The sequence below is a fragment of the Mirounga leonina genome, unplaced genomic scaffold (genome assembly GCF_011800145.1).
Source record: "Mirounga leonina isolate KUSES-001 unplaced genomic scaffold, KU_Mleo_1.0 Mir_171, whole genome shotgun sequence".
Taxonomy (NCBI): domain Eukaryota; kingdom Metazoa; phylum Chordata; class Mammalia; order Carnivora; family Phocidae; genus Mirounga; species Mirounga leonina.
The window spans coordinates 12,566,416-12,589,344 of record NW_023270436.1 but is presented as its reverse complement, the minus strand read 5'-3'; the positions used below and the strand labels follow the sequence as shown (position 1 = coordinate 12,589,344).

Genomic DNA, 22,929 nt, shown 5'->3' with positions numbered 1-22,929 from the left:
CCCTCTAGAGCAGAAGTCCCTCTAGAGCAGAAGTCCCTCTAGAGCAGTCCCTGGAGCACTTGGTAGTAGCAGCTGTAGCCGAGTCGGAGTCGGCAGTACAGAAATGCTGCCCTGTGTCCTGACCGTCACTGTGTAGTAATAGACTCTGCTTTGTGCTACCGGTTACTAGTGACAAGTACGAGGTGATTTTTTCCTTGTCTTTAGTTCACATCACAAGCATAGAGTGCTGCTTAAATGCTAATGAATATAGGAGTGGTAAGAGTTTAAGAGTTTTATTTTTATTTTTATTTTTATTTTTTTTTTTAAGATTTTATTCATTTGACAGCGAGAGAGGGAACACAAGCGGGGGGAGCGGGAGAGGGAGAAGCAGGCTTCCCGCGGAGCAGGGAGCCCAATGCGGGGCTCGATCCCAGGACCCTGGGCTCATGACCTGGGCCGAAGGCAGACGCTTAACGACTGAGCCACCCAGGCGCCCCAAGAGTTTAAGAGTTTTAAACAGTCTCAGGGCATATAATTCACAGATGCTGTGAAAAAATAATTTTAAAAATTTAAGTTATTTCTACAAAATTTAGGTGGCTTTTTAAAGCAACAACCAATAGTGCCAGATAGTGTTTTAATTGCTCTGTCACCCATGTTAAAAAGTACATTCAACTTAAATAGAAATGTTTTGAATCTTGCTTCTTCTAGTGCATAGAACAAGTTGGTTCTCCCCGCCCACACCCCAACCCCTTGGATTGCTCTGAGCTATCTATTAGCTAGATAACATTACTATGTGAAATGTATTCAGGTCTTTTAACCCCATAGCCCCCCGCCCTGCCCCCATCGAGGTATGAATATTATCTCATGTTTACAGAAGTCACATTTTTAACCTTTTTTAGGAGGAGCCAAATGTCAACTCCAACTCTTGAAGAAGAGCCTGCTAATAATCCTGCTACTTGGGATTTTGTGGATCCAACCCAAAGAGTCAGCTGTTCCTGTTCTAGGTAGGTGGTAGAAATGGCAGAGTAGGAGTTGGATAGAATGGTGGCACCGTTTGTAGCCAATGGCTATCTCCTGGACTCTCAGACTGCTTCTTCCTCATTGTTTTATTTTGTTTTGTTTTCAGTCTTCCTCCTCGAGTAGAGAAGGAAAAGATAGGTCTTTTCTTATATACAGATGATAACAGTTTTATTGTCAGGACTCAAAAAGAGCTTTATTAGACAACTGGCCCTGTTATCAAATTGCTCCCACAAATTTCTTCATGGTAGCTTACTTCAAAACTTAAGGCATCAGTTTGATAAGACCATCTATTCCCCTTTATATGACTTTATTTAATTATTCTTAATTTTAAAGTAGGATAAATATTAAACAAGTTGGCTAGAGTTAATAGAATTTGGATTAAATAGGTCTTCCATAGATAATTTGTTTTGTTGTCCGTGCTGGTGTGTTTTGATGCTTCAGGTGGGTATTTGGTAACAACACCTGCCATAAAGCTAAACTTGTTCATTCATTTAGATATTTGAATAGAACCCTAAATTGATTTCTGTAGAAAATTTTTGCTCTCCTGGATATTACCTTGACTTATCACTCCTTGTGGTTGTAAAAAGTCTTCTTGTCATGGGCTTTCATTAGGGTTCTTAGAGTTCTTTCCTTTTTTTTTTAAGATTTATTTATTTCACACACATGCGAGAGAGTGAAGAAGAGTGGGCCCAAGCAAGGAGAGGGGCAGAAAGAGAGGGGGAGAGAGAATCTCAAGCAGACCCCATGCTGAGCACGGAGCCAGATGCAGGGTTTGATCTCATGAACCTGAGATCATGACCTTAGCCGAAATCAAGAGTCAGACGTTTAACCAACTGAGTCAGCCAGGTGCTCCAGGGTTCTTAGATTTCTTAAGTGTATGTCGGCTTCACCCCTAGCTCAGTTGACTATTGAGGATGTGATGGTGATTATTCACTTAATGAGCAACTTAAGAGTAGCTTTGCTTCCAAAGTCCATATTTTCACATTTGATACTGCTCAGCACTTAGAAAAAGTTCGGTTGAGATAAAGTATATTAAGAAAATGGCCATTCATTTCCCTAATTCAGATAGAGGTTCTTATTGTGACATAAATAAGTTGGCTTCAGGGTAGGGAGGCAGTCAAATGACCCCTGAGAATATATGCAAAGTGTGTGTGTGTGTGTGCGCGCGCGCACTTAAGCAGCAGTTTTGACACCATCTTCTCATCTTCCCCTGCACCTTACGTTGATTCTCTTTTATCAAGCTCTGCCTTTTTAGTCAGCTTTTTTTTTGGAGAGATGTTGTAAGTATCAGCCTAATGAAATGTGCACTATTGATTTTTTAAGAAGGATGTTTTTGAAGAAGTTGTTCATTAAGGGTCCTCTCTGAGCATGTGAGAATCTCTCTCTAGTCTCAGGATAGGTGTGGTATACCAGCTGAATACCTATTTTACTTCTGTTTCTAGGCCATTGTAAATTGTGTAATAAAAAGCCTTTTCTTACTAACATTGATTTCTAGACAGCTCCCAGCCAAGTTATGGGCCACCTTTAGAAAGTAGCTAGGGTAAAATGTTCGTGTATTTAACTTTGCTTGTGCCCTCATCTTATTTTTGATCCTATTTTCCTTAATCTAGGTTTTTCATCTGTTAAAAATAACCTTTTTGCTGATTTCTGTGACATTTTTATTTGCTCCCTTGAATTATTTTTACCTGAAGTGTAAATAAGTAGCACTTTTTCTTTAGTCCTCTGGAGTCATTCCTCTGTTGCCTCACCAGATTCATATACCTTCAGGTCTTTTTTTAGTTTTGCATTTCATTCCATGTCTTCCAGATATTTATCTCTAGACATGACTTCTCATATTTACTCTGGTCTTATATTTTGGGGGGGTGCCTTTAAGAAATATTCTTAATATTGACATGTGTGTTTTCTCACAAGTCAGGTATCCTGTTGCAGTCATTTTTATCACAATTTTCCCTTTTCAGCCCAGAAATTTTATCAATTATCATTTTTCTTCATTTTATAGATGAATCTTATCCTTGCATTTCACATTGATTTCCTTTGAAATGTCTATGATAGTAATTCTACTTGCCTCATTCTTTTAGCCACCATGTGTTTCTACACTATTTGGCCCTGCTTCTGGTTCCTTCCCACCACTGGACCACCCATATAGTTAGGCTTTTGAGCCTGATTTCCTGCTGCCTGCTTCACTGAGGCCTCTTACCTTCAGAGATTTGCCGTGAGAGTCTATTACTCACTGATGTATCTGTAATTGTAACCTTTTCACAATGTAGCTGAGTCATTAAATGCAACTGAAAAAAAATGACTTTGTAAGATTATCTAGTTTGCAAAAAGTCCTTACTTTGAAGAGGCTACCACAAAATATCTATCAAAGGACTGGTGTGGGTAAATGCTCTGAGAAAATCCAAATGAAAAAGTTTTATGTAAAAGATTCTTCGAACTGTTTTAAAATAAGCACCCTTATAAGATATGATTGAGATATTTTCGGATGAGACATTCATCTCTTAGTGTGCTACTGTGCCCTGGAGATTAAAACACAATTTTTACCTTATTGTCAATAGCCTTATGCTTAAACAACCTTCTTCACAGTCAGATTTTTTTTTTTTTTTTTTTTTTTTAAGAGTAGCAAAGACTTTAGCAAGAGTCTTTTCAGATTATCTACTGCAGGATTACCAAACCCATTATGGAATGGTCCACTCCTCACACTATTTAATGGCCTTATGGGGCAGTGTGGCCATCCTGCTGTCCGACTAAACCATCCCATTATGCCACACAAATCCGTTTTACTGCCCACTAGGGCACCATTGAGTGTGATTCAGCAGTAATTTAATGCCACCCTAGTGGCCTCAGAGAGTTACTGCTGCACGGGCAGGAGAGCTCACGTTTTTCCCTGGGTGGATTTATATATTGGGAGGAACTGGCTGACCCGCTGTATAACTTTGTTGCACACAGATTAAACCTTGGCATCATCTAGTGGGCCCTTCCTGAGCAATATCTCACACCCATGCTTGCCAAGAAGTATGTTAGGATGTGAGTAGACTTGCTACCCTGCTTAGTACAGATGCATTTGTTGTTTTCATATTCACTCACCATCTTTTTACTTCTAATTTTGTGAGTCTGGAAGACCCAAAGTTGTCTTTTATCCCTTCTTTTTTTGATAAGAATGGCATATAAGGTTTCTAGTCTATTTATTCTGTTAAATATTCGTAGGATCGACCTTCATTTTCTTGTTTTCACACTTTGGGGGAGAATCACATAATTATTTTATTCTCAATTTACAACACTACAAGCTGTTATAAGCCATTCTATATTGTAGTAGAGTGTTGTAAGATAGAAATTGGAAGCTTTTTTTCTCTCTTTCTTGGCAAATGATCTCATTACTCTTGGTTTTAAGGTGCATTGTGAATACACATTATCTGAGGCCCTTACCAAATTTGAAAGATTTGGGGATTTTTCAAATCAGTCTTTTGGTAGGAGTTAGCACTGTTAAGTCCATCTCTTACCTGCTAACTTGTGTGTGATTGATTCACAACTTTCCATCAGAGTGTTGGCAGTTTTTAGTCATTATAAAAATAATTAACACTTAGAGTCCTCTTCACTGATTTGGGGATCTCTTGTGTGCTTAAAAGATATAACCTTGTCAGAGGCATCTCTTTTGTAATGTTACAATGATGCAATAATGTTGTATTGTTACAGTGATACAGTTATATTTCAGGTGTGTGTTTCTTGACGTTACTTTAATTCTCATTTCAGGCATAAACTTTTAAAACGTTGTGCAGTAGGACCCAATCGACCTCCCGCAATATCTCAACCAGGGTTCAGTGCAGGACCATCATCATCTTCATCTTTACCACCTCCTGCGTCTAAGCACAAAACAACAGAAAGACCGGAAAAGGGAGACAAACTGCAAAAGAGACCCTTGATACCATTTCACCATAGGCCCTCTGTGGCCGACGAGTTCTGTATGGAGCAGGATACACCAGGACAGAAGCTAGGGTTGGCAGGGATAGACTCCTCCTTAGAGGTGTCTAGCAGTAGGAAGTATGATAAACAAATGGCCGTGCCTTCCAGAAATACAAGCAAGCAAATGAATCTGAATCCTATGGATTCACCTCATTCCCCTATTTCCCCTCTGCCGCCAACACTCAGCCCTCAACCACGAGGTCAGGAAACAGAGAGTTTGGACCCGCCATCTGTCCCTGTGAACCCAGCTCTCTATGGAAATGGGCTAGAACTCCAGCAGTTGTCGACTCTGGATGACAGAACTGTCCTCGTAGGCCAAAGACTGCCTCTGATGGCAGAGGTCAGCGAGACGGCCTTATACTGTGGGCTCAGGCCCTCGAATCCCGAGTCGTCAGACACGTGGTGGCACCGTTACCGCCTCCCCCCCATCGATGATGCTGAGTTCCGGCCCCCAGAGCTCCAGGGCGACAGATGTGATGCCAAAATGGAGGTAAACTCAGAGAGCACTGCGTTGCAAAGGTAAGGAGACTGCATACCACCCAGTTGATCACCTGTTGACCAAGGCATAGGGTCCTGAGGGGGGCTTTCCTCCTCATCTCCCCATGCTCACCCTTCAGAGCCAAAATGAAAGATGCTTTTCTTCACCATTCTAGACTCTGCATTTGGGAAATGCTAAAAAGTCAAATGTTTTGTCCTTTATGAGGTTTCACACGTGTCGTTATTTAAACATGTTGGCAATATAAAGATTTCATTGTGGCATTTAGGACATTGGTATTAACTTATTTTTGGCCTGCTGTTAGTCAAAGAATATAGCTTGATGACACTTTCCATATTGTGGTCAGTGCCTTCTTTGTATGTTGACACTTTTAAGGAGGGCTTTGCATGCATTTAGGTATGTATCCTGCATCTAGTAATAATACTATTTATAGTGCTGTTGAGCTACCCATTATTCTTCACAGTTTACCCAGACCATCTCAGTTAATCTTCACCACAGTCATATTACTACCTTATTTTCATAGCTGAGAAAGAAGCGAGGGTCAAGCAGTTAGTAAATGACACAGATTGAACTTGAACCTAGGTAGTCTGTCCTTAGAGCCCATTTATGCTCTTAACCGGAATCCATGGAATCAGAGACAAAAGCATATTCTTCACAAAGACCTACTAAGTTTTATTTGTGAACATAATCTCTAAAAGAACTTCTTTAGAGAGAAAAATTTTCTAAGTTTAAGTTTTGCAAATGCTTTAAGTTATAAATGCTGCTTTAAAAAAAAAATCAGTCTTTTTACTTCGTTTACCTTGCTTAAATTGTCATTTATTTTCCCTTTTAGACTCTTAGCACAACCTAACAAACGGTTTAAAATCTGGCAAGAAAAGCCACCCCAGATGCAGCCACTCCACTTCCTTGAGCCATTGCCTCTAGCTCAACAACCTGGAGACAGTTTGGGAGAAGTCAATGATCCATATACCTTTGAGGATGGCGACATAAAATACATCTTTACAGCAAACAAGAAATGCAAACAAGGGACGGAGAAAGATTCCCTGAAAAAGAATAAGGTACTATTTAACAAAGAGAGTGTCCAGCACGGTGTGGGTTTTGATCTATGTCAGTACAACATGTGTGGGAAAATTTTGAGGCAGAATGTTTGAGGTAGTCTTGCCTGATTGCTCTGTCCCCATATTCATGCTCTTGGTATTATTGTATCGAACAACGTATTGTTCCTTTTTATGTCATGGCTCACCTTTGTTTAAAAGTCAGCTGAACATAAATGAAGCCTCATATTTTCCAGGCTATAGCTTGTACGGTGCATGTTTCCTCTCATATGCTAATTCTTGTTGGCCTATGCTCCCTGCTTAATTCTTTTTAATTACTATTCCAAAATATCCAAAATGTAAGGGAAAAAATGCTGATAACAATATCTATTGTTTATTGAGCGCTTAGTATATTTACGGTACCAAGCGCTTTACCTATATATCTATCTGAATTAATATCAACACTACTCCTAGATTGTGTCAGTATTAATTTTACTGGTTTCATGGTCATAAAAAATGAGTACTGGGGGTGTCTGCTGTCTTTAGCCTTACATTTTAAAACATTCCAAAATACTGGGCCATTTAAAGAGGTACTCTTGAGAATAGAGGAAATAAGACCATTAAAAGAGGCCTGTACAGTGCAGGAGAATGCTTGAGAGATTCCTTTATAGAGATCTGTCTAGATCCCGAAAGCTTGAACCATAGTTCAGCATCTAAAATGTTGTTAAAGGCAGCTTTTCACACCATGGCAGGTCTGTAATCAAATGCCACCAGTACTGGTTAGGCTAAAACCCAGATGGACTCAAGAATACGCCATAGGATTGGAGGGGCAGCGTGGGAGTTTTGGGTTCTGTTTAAATTCAGGGGAAAGGACATACCTTTTATTTCCCTTGGTTGCATAGACCATGGTTTATCATACTTGTGCTCATAACAAGTTCCATTCTACCCTCTAATTCTTTGTGTTCTCCCTCATATTCCACACTTTGGGTTGGTGTTCATGTGTTTTGTTTGGCTGAATTTATTATACAGTCAGAGGATGGATTTGGTACCAAGGATGTCACTACACCAGGTCATTCCACGCCGGTGCCTGATGGGAAAAATGCCATGTCTATTTTCAGTTCTGCTACTAAAACAGGTGTGTACAATGATTATTTGCCTCACTTGGATTGTTGCTAAAGTAAAATGCAAGGGAGATGCTTCTCGATTTAGAATTATATTTTTACTGTAATAGCAATAATTTGACCCATCTTTAATTTTTCATAGTTTGTTTTTCAGTTACTTTCAAAACTGATAAACATATTTGGAAATAATTGTCTCTAAATTTAACTGAAAACCTAGGGAAAAAGAAAAATCACAGGCAGGTCTTGCTCACTGAGATCCATGCCCTCTCCTCACTCCTTTTCTGTGGATGAAGTTGCTCATTCTGCGTCTTTGCCTCCTTTCCCGCAGATGTCCGGCAGGATAATGCTGCTGGCAGAGCTGGCTCCAGTAGCCTTACACAGGTGACAGACCTGGCACCTTCCCTGCATGACTTAGACAACATCTTTGACAATTCCGATGATGACGAACTTGGGGTGAGTCTGCCATAGCGACTGAAACAGAAATCTTCCTACATGGGAGGGCTTAGGTCACTGTTGGAGGATATCCTTATCGTTTGGTCTACTGAATTTTGGGGCCTCTTATTTCAGGTTCAGAAAGTTCTGCAGAAATGTTTGAATACTTTGAAAGGATTCTAAAAGTTGTCGGTGTAGTCTCTAACACCCCTTGGGTTCTCTTTGTTAATGTCTTCTTTTATTAGTTTCTTCCTGTTGTAAATTTTAAAATCTTTCCCATTCAGTTTTTAAATCCTTCTAAATATCATGAGACTAGTAGAAGTGTATTATGTAATCCCTTTATCTCAGATTTTAAAGATAATGCCCCGTAACTTTTTATTCATCTCATCAGTCAGAACTTAGTCTACATTTTGAGAGATAAACAGGTTTGATCTATACTTTTTAGGGTTATGGCACAATAGCAGGGAAAAAGGACTTATGTACCTAGAAGTTAAATAATACAAGGCATGATGTGGTTAAAGTGACAGGTAAGAATTATAATTCTTAGGAGAACAGCTGAGCAGCTCTGAATCAGGAAATTTATGTCCTTGTCCTCCTAACCACCTCTGTACTTTTGGGCAGATGGAAGTACCTGTTTATTTCTGGGGGACCAAGAAATGAGTAAGGTCCTTTCTTCAAGGAAATAAGTTTATCAGTTTATTTTTCTTTCACTTATGTATGTACTTAACCTTTCTTCCCTTTCGTCCATTTCCCATATATTTGTTACTCATTTGATGGTCAGTTCCTTTGTGACGTGTATTGGAGGTTACAAATATTATTATCCCGCCCTGATACTTGAGGTACTCACAGACCTCAGGAGAAGTAGCATGTAAATAAAGTTAAAAATTACTTAAAAATATACAAAAATATATACACGCACGCACGTTTATTACTGTGAGTGCTGTAATTGACCTGCGTCTAAAGATGCTGGACGTTCAAGTACAAAGTGACAGACGGGCAGTGTTTAAGTTAAGGTTTAAAGGTTAAGTAGGAATCAGAATTCTGAAGCCTGTTCTCACTTTAAAATAAAATGTATCTGATTAACAGATACTATACACCATTAGTAATGTTAAGTACTTAGGAGATGATGAGATCATAATGGCCTCCAAGAAAGGATTTGACTTAAAATGTGGAAAGACAGGGTTAGTGAGAGGCAGGGGAGAGGCATTTAGTTTGAACCTGGAATGAGCCTTGGTTAAGCAACAAGGATGAACCAGCTGAGGGTGGGGAGCATAGTGAACAGACCATTGGTCTGCTCTCTGAGTGGTGGGTAAAGATTGACAGGGTTAGGAAGGTTTTTGACCACACTTACGGCTTTGGACTCCAAACTCTGCCTGTAATGTGCCCCTCCGTGAAGGCTGCTGAGTGTGGAACTGACTAGGTAGAAGCCAGTGCTGGTTTTCATCAGTCTCATACACAGAAAGCAGGAGTACTATTTGGTAACTTTGATTGGATTAAAACACAAGGACCGAAATTTAGGCAGTGGCTGTGTGAAGGAAAAGGACGTGACAGTGAGAAAAACTGTAGTACAAGGAAGGACATGTTTACTTCGTGTGTTGATCCAGGCATCCGAGAGCCTTTTTGAACTTCACTATCTCCCTATACATCAGGCATTAGGTAGGACTGATTTTTTTTTTTTTTAAAGATTTTTTATTTATTTATTTGACAGAGAGAGAGATAGCAAGGGCAGGAACGCAAGCAGGGGGAGTGGGAGAGGGAGAATCAGGCTTCCCGCTGAGCAGGGAGCCCGATGCGGGGCTCGATCCCAGGACCCCGGGATCATGACCTGAGCCGAAGGCAGATGCTTAACGACTGAGCCACCCAGGTGCCCCTAGGTAGGACTGATTTTAATGGTCCTTAGGGTTTGGTTAGCTGCTTTGGTGGGGATGGTGGGACGAAACATGAAAAGACAAGGAATCAAAAAGAAGTAGAAAGGGAGGAATAAGAAAGGGTACAAAGTAAGCATTGCGGAGTAGCCAGGGCCTGTTCACAGCCACCATCCCCAGTGATTGTTCTTAGTGCTCAGAGCCATCGTACTTACATCTGTATAAATTGTGTATTACTGTTGGACTAACTGAAGATATGTTTACTTTGGTTTTTGAATATATTCTTAGTAACATTAATATGTGAAGGAGGGTTGGACATTTTTAATCTAATTTTCATTTCTCTAAAATGATTGTTTCTGCTTTACTCTGATTTCTAGCCTGGCATTTAATCAAGAGAATCGCTTACCTTAGAATTGTTTTTGCTTAAATCATCTTACTGATAGCTGGTGTTGTGAGACTGTTCAAGTTTTCATCTCAGATGTCTTTGAATTTAATTTTACATTTCAACCCTGTGACATTGAATAAGTATACATATGTAAAAGGCCTTCAATTTGTGAGAATCTTTTTTTTTTTGCTTTGTTTTATCTTGCCACTAATTCATTTGAGTTCTTAAAGATAATCTTGCCTATTAAAGGACTTAATTTATTTTGAATAACAAATCAAAGAAACGCCCTCTCTGCATATTTCAATAATTTTATGTGATAAGGTTATTTTTTATGAAGATGAACAGTAACTGCGGAAATAGGAGCAGAAGATACATGGGATATTTTTTTGTGGTGAAAAATAAAAATACTTTGGGATGGCTTGAGGTCATCTCTTTTAACTGCCTGCTTCCAAACAGAAGGAAAACCAGACTGATAGCCAATTACTCCTTGGAGGCACCATCCTAATTTAATTATTGTGTCCCTGAAACCACTTCTCTAATGACCTGGGAGGAGGAAGATTTGTTTAAGGTCTGTAAGTTGTGCTTTGATGGTGCAGTCTGCCCTTACCAGATCCATGCAGAGAAGATTCAGTCACTGTGGTTTTCATTCTTGATAAGCTTGTAGCCTTCTCCTTGGCTTCACTGTCTGTGGCTGTTCCTAGAAGTTCACTTGTGAACACTATGTAAGGAAGCATCTTTATTCCAAAATATCAGTAGGCATATGTTAAGAAATAGTTGACTACTGCCCTACTTAGATCAAGTGTGTTGCCCTATTTTAATAATAATAATCTTTTCTTAGGCTGTATCACCTGCGCTGCGTTCATCAAAAATGCCTGCAGTTGGGGCAGAAGACCGACCTCTTGGGAAGGATGGAAGAGCTGCTGTTCCTTACCCACCAAGTAAGAAAAGGAAATTGAGCTTTGGCTTACTATTTATAACTTATACCAAGTGTTCTCATACTCAGTGGTGCCTTATCTGAGATTCCCCTCTGTTCCCCACCCCCTTTTTTTCTTTTAACAGAATATTAACTATGAATTAAAACTTGTATAAGTTGGAATTCCTGAGATGGGGCAGGCAGCTAAGAGACCATTTTAGTTGGAATTTCTTTTGCTTTTGTTTTCAAATTAATAATTAACTCTTACGGTTTAGAATGTGGAAAAATGGGTTTTATGTTTGTTTCTCTAATAACCTTTCTCTAGTAGGATAAATGCTACCCAGTGATTTTCAGAGTGATATTCCAGTAAAAGAGCTTGTGAAGATGTTTCAGAAAATTTAATTTACCCAAGGATGAGGAACATTTGCTATTTGTGGTCCTTTTTCTAATTCATACTGAAGTTTTTGTGTTTCATTTTGAGATCAAATAGTTTATTGCATATGATGACAAGAAGAGAAACTTCCTTTTTTTTTTTTTTTTTTTTTAAAGTTACTCTTCACCCTAGGAAACTACATTACTGTACAAGAGAAAAGACAGGGTAGCTTACATGGATACTCAGGCAGAAACATAATTCCATTGCAAATCATTCTTTAATACCTTCTCATTAACTTCAGCTGGTAATGAGAACAAATTGAGGGGAAAAACCACTATGTCATAGGGATGAGTCAAAAAGTTTTATGAACCTATAAATGTGTGCTGATTTACTCAAATGTAGAAGTGTGAAGTATACAGAGATTGGATTTTGACAGCTTTAGTAGATCCATAGCTTTTTAAAATATGCAAAGCTTTCTCAAGCATGACATGTATGAAAATGAATAATGGTAGCCAGCCAGTTGCTGTAGTTTTTTTAATTAAACATTTTTCTTTTTTTATTACTCTGCACTGCAGAATTTTGCAAACATGGAATTCACAGATTCAAAGAAACAATATTAAAGTAGATACGTATGGAATGAATGCATTTTTTCCCTTGTATTGAACCAGTGAACCCTCTGCCCTTTTTGACATTAAGTGATACGTTGTGATGTTAAATGTTAAAACGTCTGATAACTTGTCCAAGATTATTGGACTTAACAACATTGCACTCACGCACCATTCTGCTAGTCAGTGTCATTGCCCAGGAAAGTATATGTGTACTCTCTTCTCTCGCTCATCTTTATTCTGAAAATAATTATTTTCAAAAGGAAGCTACTCAAAATTTTATGATAAAGTACAGGTTATAAAAATTAATTAATATGAAATATAGCAAAAATATAAGCATTAGGAAAATACAGATATAAGAGTGAATAAGATCTTCCGATGTGCACGAAGTATACATGGGTAAATGTGTGTATGTGTGTGTATATGTACATATACACAATCTTCCTCCCAAAACATGACCATGAAATAGCATGGCAAGATGTTCTCATCTCTGCAAGAGCTTTATTGTACATTGAGGCGGAGAGACTGACATATTATAAAATTTAGTGTCTAGAACAACACCATTCAATTTAATAGAAATACAGTGTGAGCCAAAAATGAGAGCCACATAAGCAATCTTAAATTTTCTAGTAGTTACATTACAGGAAGTAAATAAGAACCATGTAAAATTAATTTAAATAATATATTTACTTAATATAACCAATAGTGTCATTTTTACATGTAATCAGTATAAAAAATATTGAGTGAATGAATATTTTACTTTTTTTTTTTTGTACTATTTGGAATCTTTTTTTTTGTTTTTTTTTTTAATCTGTGGAATTTTTTATACACATAGCACATCTCAGTTTGGACAACCCTTGGCTTGAGTGCTCTATAGCCTATGTGGCTAGTGGATACTGTGTTTGAGAGAATAGGTCCATAATTACTCATTTATGTATGTAGTAATGTAATAGTGAAGAAAGCAACACGCAGTAATAACTTGGTTTAATTTGGCATCGAGTGTGTGTTAAGGTAGTATTGTGTGATAATCATGCATACAATGGTACACCTCAACTCCAGCCCATTCTGGTAGCTGTTCTCGCCTTGCTTTAGCATTTTTAGAAGAAAATTGGACAAACAAGTCATGGTTTTCTATTTTGGAGGACCAGAATGTTTCTTTGGGTTTCTGTCTTCTTTCTATCTTACCCACTTTGACTCCATTTCTTTCATCTCAAAACCTGTTGAGGGTCATATCTTTTCAGAAATTCCTTGTAACTTAACAGCATTTTCGTCTTTTTTCCAGTCAAAAATGGGGAGGGCGGGCTAATTATTATTGGCTTCATCACTTACTGAATGTTTAGATGTTACATGGTGAAGCGTTCACTTCTATGCATATGTTATTTAATGTGTACAAAAAAATATGAGGTAGATATTATTACCATTTGCAGATGACAAACTTGAAGCTAGAGAGGTTAAGAGTCTTCCTTAAGAATATCTGATAATGGGGGGCGCCTGGGTGGCTCAGTCGTTAAGCATCTGCCTTCGGCTCAGGTCAGGATCCCAGGGTCCTGGGATCAAGCCCCACATCGGGCTCCCTGCTCAGCGGGAAGCCTGCTTCTCCCTCTCCCACTCCCCCTGCTTGTGTTCCCTCTTCGCTGCATCTCTCTCTGTCAAATAAATAAATAAAATCTTAAAAAAAAAAAAAAAGCTGATAATGGGGCGCCTGGCTGCTGAGTCAGTGGAGCATGTGACTCTTGATCTTAGGGTTGTGAGTTCAAGCCACACGTTGGGTGAAGAGATTACTTAAAAATAAAATCTTAAAAAAAAAAAAAAGAGTATCTGGTAATAATAGTGAAAGCCACTTTTCTGAAGTGAATCTCTGGCAAGTAGAATCTTATTTTCCATACTTTTTTTGTGTGTTCTCTTTTACCTTTGGTAAAAAATATCAAGGTGGCTGAGGTGTTGAAAATTGAGATACATAACTGTGTTAGGTAGCATCGAAGAGTTTGAGTATCCCCAAGTGAGAAACACCTTTAGAACATTTCTTAGACAAAATTCAGTAGCCAATTCGGTAAAAATAATTTTTGGTAAAATTTTATACCATAGCCAGAATACTTGTATGTGAAGGAAAGGCTGTGTTTAAGTTCATTGTCATTTTAACACAAAGAGAATTTGTACAGTTTATTTTCCAAATATTTACTTGATGATTAAGATCTATAATATAATAGGAGTTTGAAGATTTTATGAGGTTGACTTAGAATTTAAAATGTTATAATATACTTAAACATTAATTTTATGTTAAAATTGACCCATAGCTGTTCTTTGGCTTGGGAAAGGAGTAGGGACTGAAAGATAAAGGTGATGGTTGTATTTCAAGTGGAACCTAACTCAGTATTAAAATCTTTACTCTTGTTTTAAAGAAAACTTACTGATTTCATTGCTGCTACATTTGAAGACCTGTTTTTCTTCTTCAGACTCCAGTGGTTCTCTGGGAGTTTCTGGCTTGGCTTATATCCCTAGTTCTATGAATTGTTACATTCCTTAACGGTAAAATACTGTCCTAGCAAGATGGTGCCTTGAAGATCTACTTGGGGGGTTTAGTTTTTTCTTTCCTCCCCCCCCTTTTTTTCCCTTTTTCTCTTTCTTTTTTTCTTGGCAGCAGCAGGCACCATTTTGTCTAATGAAATCTTATACAGAATCCTACTGTAGGGAATAAATGGAAGTGCAGCTTCTCTAATGAGAGGGAAAGTTGGTATCTGAGGTCCCGTCTGTTGGCCTCTTCCTTCCCTTGTCTTATAGATAAGCATCGGAGGCCAAGGGAGGGTAAATTATTCAGAATTATTTAATTGTTTAACTAGGAAACAAGGTAAAGATCATCTCATGCAGAGGTTTTTACTTTTTTCTGCCTCCATATGTCGGAAGCTTCCCTCCCCCCATAAACAAAGGAAAGAAAGTAAGCCTGGTGGGAATCACACATCTAGTTCAGCCATTTAGATGAAGGATCTGAAGCCCCCAGGGAGGAAGTGACCTGACCCGACTGTAGCAGCACTGAGCTGTGGATCCACTCTGGATGTTGCCGCTTTATACGGCTCTGCCTCAGACTCTAGCCCAGGGCAGAGTGTGGTGTGGTCGTTCTTTATTAATTTCTGATTCAGAAGTAGAGGTCGTATCTTAGTCTAGTCAGTGGTTACTCTTTGCCTCTTTAAATGCTGAAGTTGATAGAACAATATGATTGGAAATTGGGACATCAGGTGCCATTCCAGAACACTGACTTAAAGGCGGTCTCCAAATTTGTAAATAAATTTGCTGTGCAGGACACCCCCTAGTGGCCAAGTTTCACAGCTACAACTTACATTGCCTTACATCTGCTCCTGCATTCAGAATCCCTGCCTTAATGAGCCCCTGCTAATGATGATGGCTAACCTCAGGTATATTAAGATGTTTTTTAAAAAAGGATTGAGAATCCCTGTTTTAAGCATTTCTTAAAAGATACTTTTTTTACTAGTTGGGTTTTTAATAAATTGTCTTTTGGTTCTAGGTAGGATTATTAAACCTAACTATGAAGTTTCATTTTAATGTCAGTATGGAATCATTTCCCTGAAGAGCAGTGAGTGTGGTAGATTTTTCAAACTAGCTAAGTAATCCTACTACATCTAAACCACCGTTCTACCTCCAAACAATTTCTATTTTCTGTAGTATAAATGCCTGATGGATTTTCCATGTAAAATTTGCTATAGGACATTTTTATATAATTCTGAAATATTTCATACATATTTGTAAGCAGAGATAGAACTTTAATAAAGTTATTCAATCTAATTTCTTTCAGCTTCTACTTATTTTCATCTCCTTATACTCTTAGGCGGTCATTTGTTAGAAGAAAAATGTATGTTACATAGACTTTGTTCACTTAATTAATGTTGAAGCCAAATCATAAAGCATCAAGGGGATAGTGGTAAAGTTCCAGAAAAGGATAATTTTCTGCTGATGGCCTTCTTCTTAGAGACTTCCATTACTAATATTCTGTTGTGTAGCTGATACAACCATTCAATTAGCGTTATTTCTGATGGCAGGTAGGGTGCCTGCCTACGAACTGGGATTTGTTAGAAGTCCTACCTGTTGAAATAAATATTGTTGTCTCTTCTCTTCTCTTCCTCCCTTCTCTTCTCTTCTCTTCTCTTCTCTTCTCTTCTCTTCTCTTCTCTTCTCTTCTCTTCCCTTAGCAGTTGCAGACTTGCAAAGGATGTTCCCCACTCCTCCTTCCTTGGAACAGCACCCTGCATTTTCTCCTGTAATGAATTATAAAGATGGAATCAGTTCAGAGACAGTGACAGCATTAGGCATGATGGAGAGCCCTATGGTCAGTATGGTTTCAACACAGCTCACTGAATTCAAAATGGAAGTAGAAGATGGATTAGGAAGTCCCAAGCCAGAGGAAGTAAAGGTAACTGCCAATATATTAATTTTATCAAGGCAGGGTGTTTTTTAAGCAGATTCACATACATCTTCAAAATAGTATTATCTGTATGCCATGTATACATAAGTTTCTAAGAATCCTCTGAATTGGATCACGAGGTACATTGCTTGGTATATTAACTATGGTGTCTTGATTAATTTAAAATTTTGGTATTAGCATTTTCTGCTGATTAGATGAGAGAGATACTGAATTCCAGTCATTTTTGTTATTGTTGTGGTGTGTCCTAAGTTGTTCACCGGCATTATCACTGGCCTCCCCTTTGTTGTCCCAGGACTTTTCATATGTGCACAAAGTTCCAACCTTTCAACCTTTTATGGGATCCTCCATGTTTGCTCCACTGAAGATGTTGCCGAGCCAATGCCTGCTACCTCTGAAGATCCCTGACGCCTGTCTGTTTCGGCCTTCGTGGGCAATCCCTCCGAAAATTGAACAACTGCCCATGCCGCCTGCAGCCATTTTCAATAGAGATGGCTACAAGTACGTGCAGGGACCGCGTCATGTTACCTGCCCCGTTGAATGTGGTGTTGATCTTAACCAAATATCTACTTAAAATGATGGCATCAGCATAGCATTTGAAACTTTCCTTTCTTGGCCATTCATGCTTTTGTGCACATTATTTTGTGTTGAAAATGTGCATATTTTCTAACTAAATTTTATGTACACGGATAAACTAAGATTATTTGCATAGCCAACCGTGGTGTTCATGCTCATTCAGCATCAGATCCGTGTCTACCACAGAATCAAACACTAGATTGGAGTTGGTAATATTATTTGGATAGTGGTGGTATTTGGTTTATATATTGGTGATCCCAAATGTGCTTACTTCAGGCACTTTAAAATCAAGTGTTAGCATGGACATTTTCTCTGTTGATGACCCCATGTCATATTAGAAAGCAGCAATGGGTGGTATGATACAGAAGAAGGAAAAGGAGGTGTTTATCGTAGCTTGGGCACATACCACTCTATCAAAAAACAGTAGTCTGTCACAATGTAGATTCAGTTTCCCCTATGATTAATAATTTCTTAATAAAATAAATGCTTTAAAATATAAGGCCATAAACTCAAATTTCTGTCAGGACCAGGTATGTGGGGATGACATGGGTTGGGGAAAGCAAAAGATTTGGCACCACTGATGGTCACTGTCATCCTGAGGGACAGTAGGAAAGAGCAGTTTGATGGAACTGTTAGGAGTATGCCTTACTCATTTATTCATTCATTCATTCACCCATCCATCCATCCATCTATTCATTTTTTAAAAGATTTTATTTATTTATTCATGAGAGAGAGGCAGAGGGAGAAGCAGACTCCCTGCTGAGCAGGGAGCCCGATACGGGACCGCATCCCAGGACCCTGGGATCACGACCTGAGCTGAAGGCAGACGCTTAACCGACTGAGCCACCCAGGCGCCCAAGAGTATGCCTTATTTAAAGGGACTGTTTGCTATGCAATTACAGTGTATTGTTCAGGCAGGAATGCAGGAGACTGGAGTTCTGCACTTTTATGTAAATGTCCTTTTTAAAAATTGTTGGTAGCTAATTCAGAGTTACATTTTAGGAGCCAATAAAACAATAAGACAAATTCCAGATCCAGTCTGTGGGCTATATTTGTGACATCACATAAAACCCATCTTGACAAAACCAACTTTAATGTCATAAACAGGCTTTCTGTGTAGGTATGTAGAGTCAGTGTTGGAATGTGAAAAACTGTGATAGAGTGTAGGATAAAAGAACCCAGACTTGGGGAGGTAGAGCTGTGCTGTCATAGGACTCCATTCCTGCCTTTTTTTGTTTACTCCTGTGTATGACCTTAAATGACCAGCTTACCTGAGTCTTTCCCTTCTTTAAAATGGTATGATCCTGCCTGACTTCCTGCACAAGATTTTTGAAAGGTTCCAATGGTTGTGGAAATATTGTGGCAATAACAACTCACCAGCAGGAGGAAAGAATGTGCTCACAAGTACCCTGGTGGTGATCCCTGGGCTTGTTTTCGGCTGCCGTGTTCCAGTTGTACCTGAGCTTATTTAAGTAGGGACTGATCTAGTCCAGCGGAGCTGATAAGCCCAGAAGGGTTGCCACACCATTCTCATCCAATGCAGCAGCTCCAGGAACCCATTTGACAGTTGAATTTCTTATACACGGAGACTCCTCAAAAAAAGTGACACGCAGCCTTTGCTGTATGATAGTTTAAATAATAAATAAATAATTTAGACCATTGTTTAGATGTATTAAATCTATCCCTTGCCATCCCAAAGATCCTTGGTATTCTCAACTGGCGCTGTTAAGAACTTTCTTTGATGAAGGAAGTGTTTTGTATCTGCACCTTCCAATATGGTATCCCTGCCCTGATGTTGTAGCTGTGCATCTCTTAAAATGTGCCTAGTTGAGACCAAGGCTGAATTTTTAGTTTTATTCTTTCATTCATTCATTCATTTATTTATTTATTTTTAAAGATTTTATTTATTTGACAGAGGCACAGCGAGAGAGGGAACATAAGCAGGGGGAGTGGGAGAGGGAGAAGCAGGCTTCACGCAGAACAGGGAACCCGATGCAGGGCTCGATCCCAGGACCCTGGGATCATGACCTGAGCCAAAGGCAGACGCTTAACTGACTGAGCCACCCAGGTGCCCCTAGGCTGAATTTTCAGTTTTATTTAAGTTGATTTAAATTTAGCACATAGGGCTAGTGATAACCTTATTGGATAGCACAGTTCTAGACTATGTGAGTTCCTTCTGCTGGGGTCTCCATCACCTTGGCCACCCCTTTGTCACACTCAGCACACCAGCGCTCACTTGTTCGACATCTGTCATACTTGCTGTGAGCTAACTTTTCTTCCCCTTTTTTACTGTTGAATACCCAGCACCTAGCATAGTGTTGGTACTCAGTTCATTTTATTGAATGGGAAAAATCAGGTTACTATACAAGCTAAACCATTCTTACTACCTAGGGAGCAATTTAATTATTTAGGTTTTCATTTAGTAGTCATAGTTCCTTTTCTGATCTGAACTGTATAATAATTTCAGGGTTTTGTCAAACAGGAAAATTTGAACGGAGTCCAATTAGAGTAAAGATCATTATTATACACTTAATTATTTTGGTCTCTGAGGTAGCAGTGATTGCTAATCAAGGGTTCTGGATCATTTTTTATCTGTACTCAAAGATACCACTGTGCTTCAGATTTAGTTTCTTTCTGGTGCTTGATTTGGGTTTTTTGAGCTGGTAGTTTAGGTATAGCTAGTTAAAAAACACAAAATTATTTGAAGAGCCATTACTTTATGACATTCTTCTTCCAAATTATAAGTGAATGAATATGTAGTCTATTGGAAGAACATTAGTTTAAGCACAGTATTAATAGATTTCAAGAGAATATTAAGCATTAGATGAAATCTGTATTCTTTTGATACCTTCAAATTGGAAAGAATGGTCTCATTTGCTGTTTCACATGTACATTTAAGAATGTATATAAAAAACTTTTTTACAATAATAAAACAGCAAAACATTGTAGACACTATTTTGTTTTCTGTGTGGCTATTCCGAAAAGAAGTCATTGCTTATGAAAAAATAGATAACACATTATGATCAGTCTGTGGGAACTAAAAATAATTGTGCTATAGGTAATGCATAGCATATTGAAAATTTAAAATGAACTAAAATTGCCTACCACCCCACAGAAATCTGTTAGAAGTTTGGAAGCTATGATACAATATGTGTACTGTGCAATTCATCTAATTAATACTAAGGTCTCCCAGCTACATATGTGATGTTGGTATTAATTGTAGTGTACTGGCCAATGGGTTTCCTACAGTTGAATTCCTTCATGGTCACTCAGTACTATAAAAATGCAAGCCTAGATAGGACTGTGCCTTGAAAATTAGAAAAATGGCAAATGTTCCTATGTGTTTGATTATAACTGCTTTAGATTCATATATGGATTATGGCCTCAGAGGACAGGTACAGTGGCCGACTTTCAATTTTAAAAAGTGACCAAAATGTAATTGCAGATTAGATGGAAATTTTATCCTGTGGTCTTCTAGCTAATTTAGCGTCTGAACTCATGTGTTAAAGTTCCACTTACCGGTTATAGTTTTTCAAAACTACATTGACCAAACCCAGCACCATGTTTTCTTATAAGAACAGTAAAGTTCCCTTGAAAGAGTAGGATGAAGATTGCTTAGATGTGGAATAAGTAGAAGGAAAATGGTGTATGGTGTATTATTCTTCATACCTTGCTTCTTGCTTTCCCATCCACTTTTATTGACTCCTTTGAGTCCTTTTTTTCTTTTTTAAGAAAAAATTGACTATACCTAGTGGTAGCCTGCATAAATGATAAGAACTGCACAGGCCAGGTGGGGTAATTGTGTGTGTATTCCAGCTTCTCTGACATGCACCCATTCCCGTTTGGTACTGTCTGTTGCAGTAATGTGCCTAGTGTCGGGAGCCTAGCAGACCCAGACTACCTGAATACACCACAGATGAACACTCCGGTGACGCTGAACAGCGCTGCCCCAGCCAGCAACAGTGGAGCAGGAGTTTTGCCATCTCCAGCAACCCCTCGCTTCTCTGTCCCCACACCACGAACCCCCAGGACCCCAAGAACTCCCAGAGGTGGGGGCACTGCCAGTGGGCAAGGGTCGGTTAAATATGATAGCACCGATCAGGGGTCACCAGCCTCCACCCCCTCTACCACGCGGCCCCTTAACTCTGTGGAGCCTGCCACCATGCAGCCCATTCCTGAGGCCCACAGTCTCTACGTCACCCTGATTCTCTCAGATTCTGTGATGAATATCTTTAAGGACAGAAACTTCGACAGCTGTTGCATCTGTGCCTGCAACATGAACATCAAAGGGGCCGACGTCGGGCTCTACATCCCCGATTCTTCCAACGAGGACCAGTATCGCTGTACCTGTGGGTTTAGTGCGATCATGAATCGCAAACTTGGCTACAATTCGGGACTCTTCCTGGAAGATGAGTTGGATATTTTTGGGAAGAATTCTGATATTGGTCAGGCTGCGGAGAGGCGCTTAATGATGTGTCAGACTACCTTCCTCCCTCAGATGGAGGGAGCCAGAAAGTCCCAGGAGCCGCCTATAAGCCTCCTCCTCCTCCTCCAGAATCAACATACACAACCTTTTGCTTCTCTGAGTTTCCTGGACTACATTTCCTCTAACAGTCGCCAGACTCTTCCCTGTGTAAGCTGGAGTTATGACCGGGTGCAAGCAGATAACAACGATTACTGGACGGAATGCTTTAATGCCTTGGAGCAGGGCCGCCAGTATGTGGATAATCCCACGGGTGGAAAAGTAGATGAAGCTCTGGTGAGAAGTGCCACTGTGCACTCTTGGCCTCACAGCAATGGTACGTTTCCCAGAACACATGTCTGCTTTGAAAATTATCTTGGTATGATGGTAAATTATAAACTTTCTTTACTTTGTTATAGGACAGAATTTTAAATTTCATTTCTTAAAAAAAAAAAGAACTAAAGTTAAGAGCTCTGTGGATAATCTTAAATCTAAGGACTGGAGCAATGTTATATCGAAACACCATTTGAGGAGACTGTTTTGTGAAAACTCCTTCTCATATTAATTCCTACAGGCAGTTCCTTTGGGAAGCTTATGACTGCTACGTATCTGCATCGATGAGAGTACACAGACAAATAGTTTGCACACCTTGCATGTTTAAATCCACCTATTCTAGATCAGTCATCCATGATACTTCCTCATGAAGCCTTCTACCCATTTCCAGAGCATTTTCTCCTTCCTTTGCTTTTCCAGTGTTTTGCATCTCTTATAACAATGATAACAGTTTACTTTGTGTTGTGGTTCCTGAGGCATGTCACTGGCTCTTCTATTATTAAAAGCTCCAGTTGATAAATAATCTGTGATGTTGAGCTCTTCAGCGAGCCATGCAACTTGCTGTTCCCTTCCCTTATTCATTCACTATTTATACTGTGATGCATCCTGGGGGATAAAATGACTGAAAGAGACAAGGCACCTCTTTGAGGGACTTTCTAATCTCTTCTGGAAGATGGACATCAGATTAATCAAATAATTATACAAATTAGCATATTATTAGGGTAAACCGTTATAAGCGATGAAAGCGTGGGGTGGGAGGGCCTTCCTAGGCTGGGGATCGGGGAAGACCTCCTTGAAGAAGTAGTAACATTAGAGATTTCAGTGCCAAGTACAGAGTAACTGGCTAAAGAGGGTAGAGAGCAAGGAATTGTGCCCCAGGCAGAAGGAGCAGCAAGAGGGAAGGCCCAGAGTTACATAGAGCTTGGAGCTTTGAAAGACCTGAAGGACT

At 39.2% G+C, this 22,929-nt stretch overlaps 1 protein-coding gene across 4 annotated transcripts in view; it reads left to right on the top strand.

Moving 5' to 3' along the window:
- MED13L (mediator complex subunit 13L) overlaps positions 1-22,929 on the top strand; it is a 301,327-nt gene that overhangs the window by 244,404 nt on the left and 33,994 nt on the right. For 3 of the 4 annotated variants that reach the window (XM_035017069.1, XM_035017070.1, XM_035017067.1), the window contains 9 exons: positions 879-983; positions 4,747-5,475; positions 6,285-6,510; positions 7,516-7,621; positions 7,936-8,060; positions 11,128-11,227; positions 16,380-16,600; positions 16,905-17,110; positions 21,047-21,984. In XM_035017069.1, the coding sequence (XP_034872960.1) occupies positions 879-983; positions 4,747-5,475; positions 6,285-6,510; positions 7,516-7,621; positions 7,936-8,060; positions 11,128-11,227; positions 16,380-16,600; positions 16,905-17,110; positions 21,047-21,984 (2,756 nt within the window). The remainder of the gene's footprint in view (positions 1-878; positions 984-4,746; positions 5,476-6,284; positions 6,511-7,515; positions 7,622-7,935; positions 8,061-11,127; positions 11,228-16,379; positions 16,601-16,904; positions 17,111-21,046; positions 21,985-22,929) is intronic. The other variant, XM_035017068.1, reaches the window with a different exon arrangement.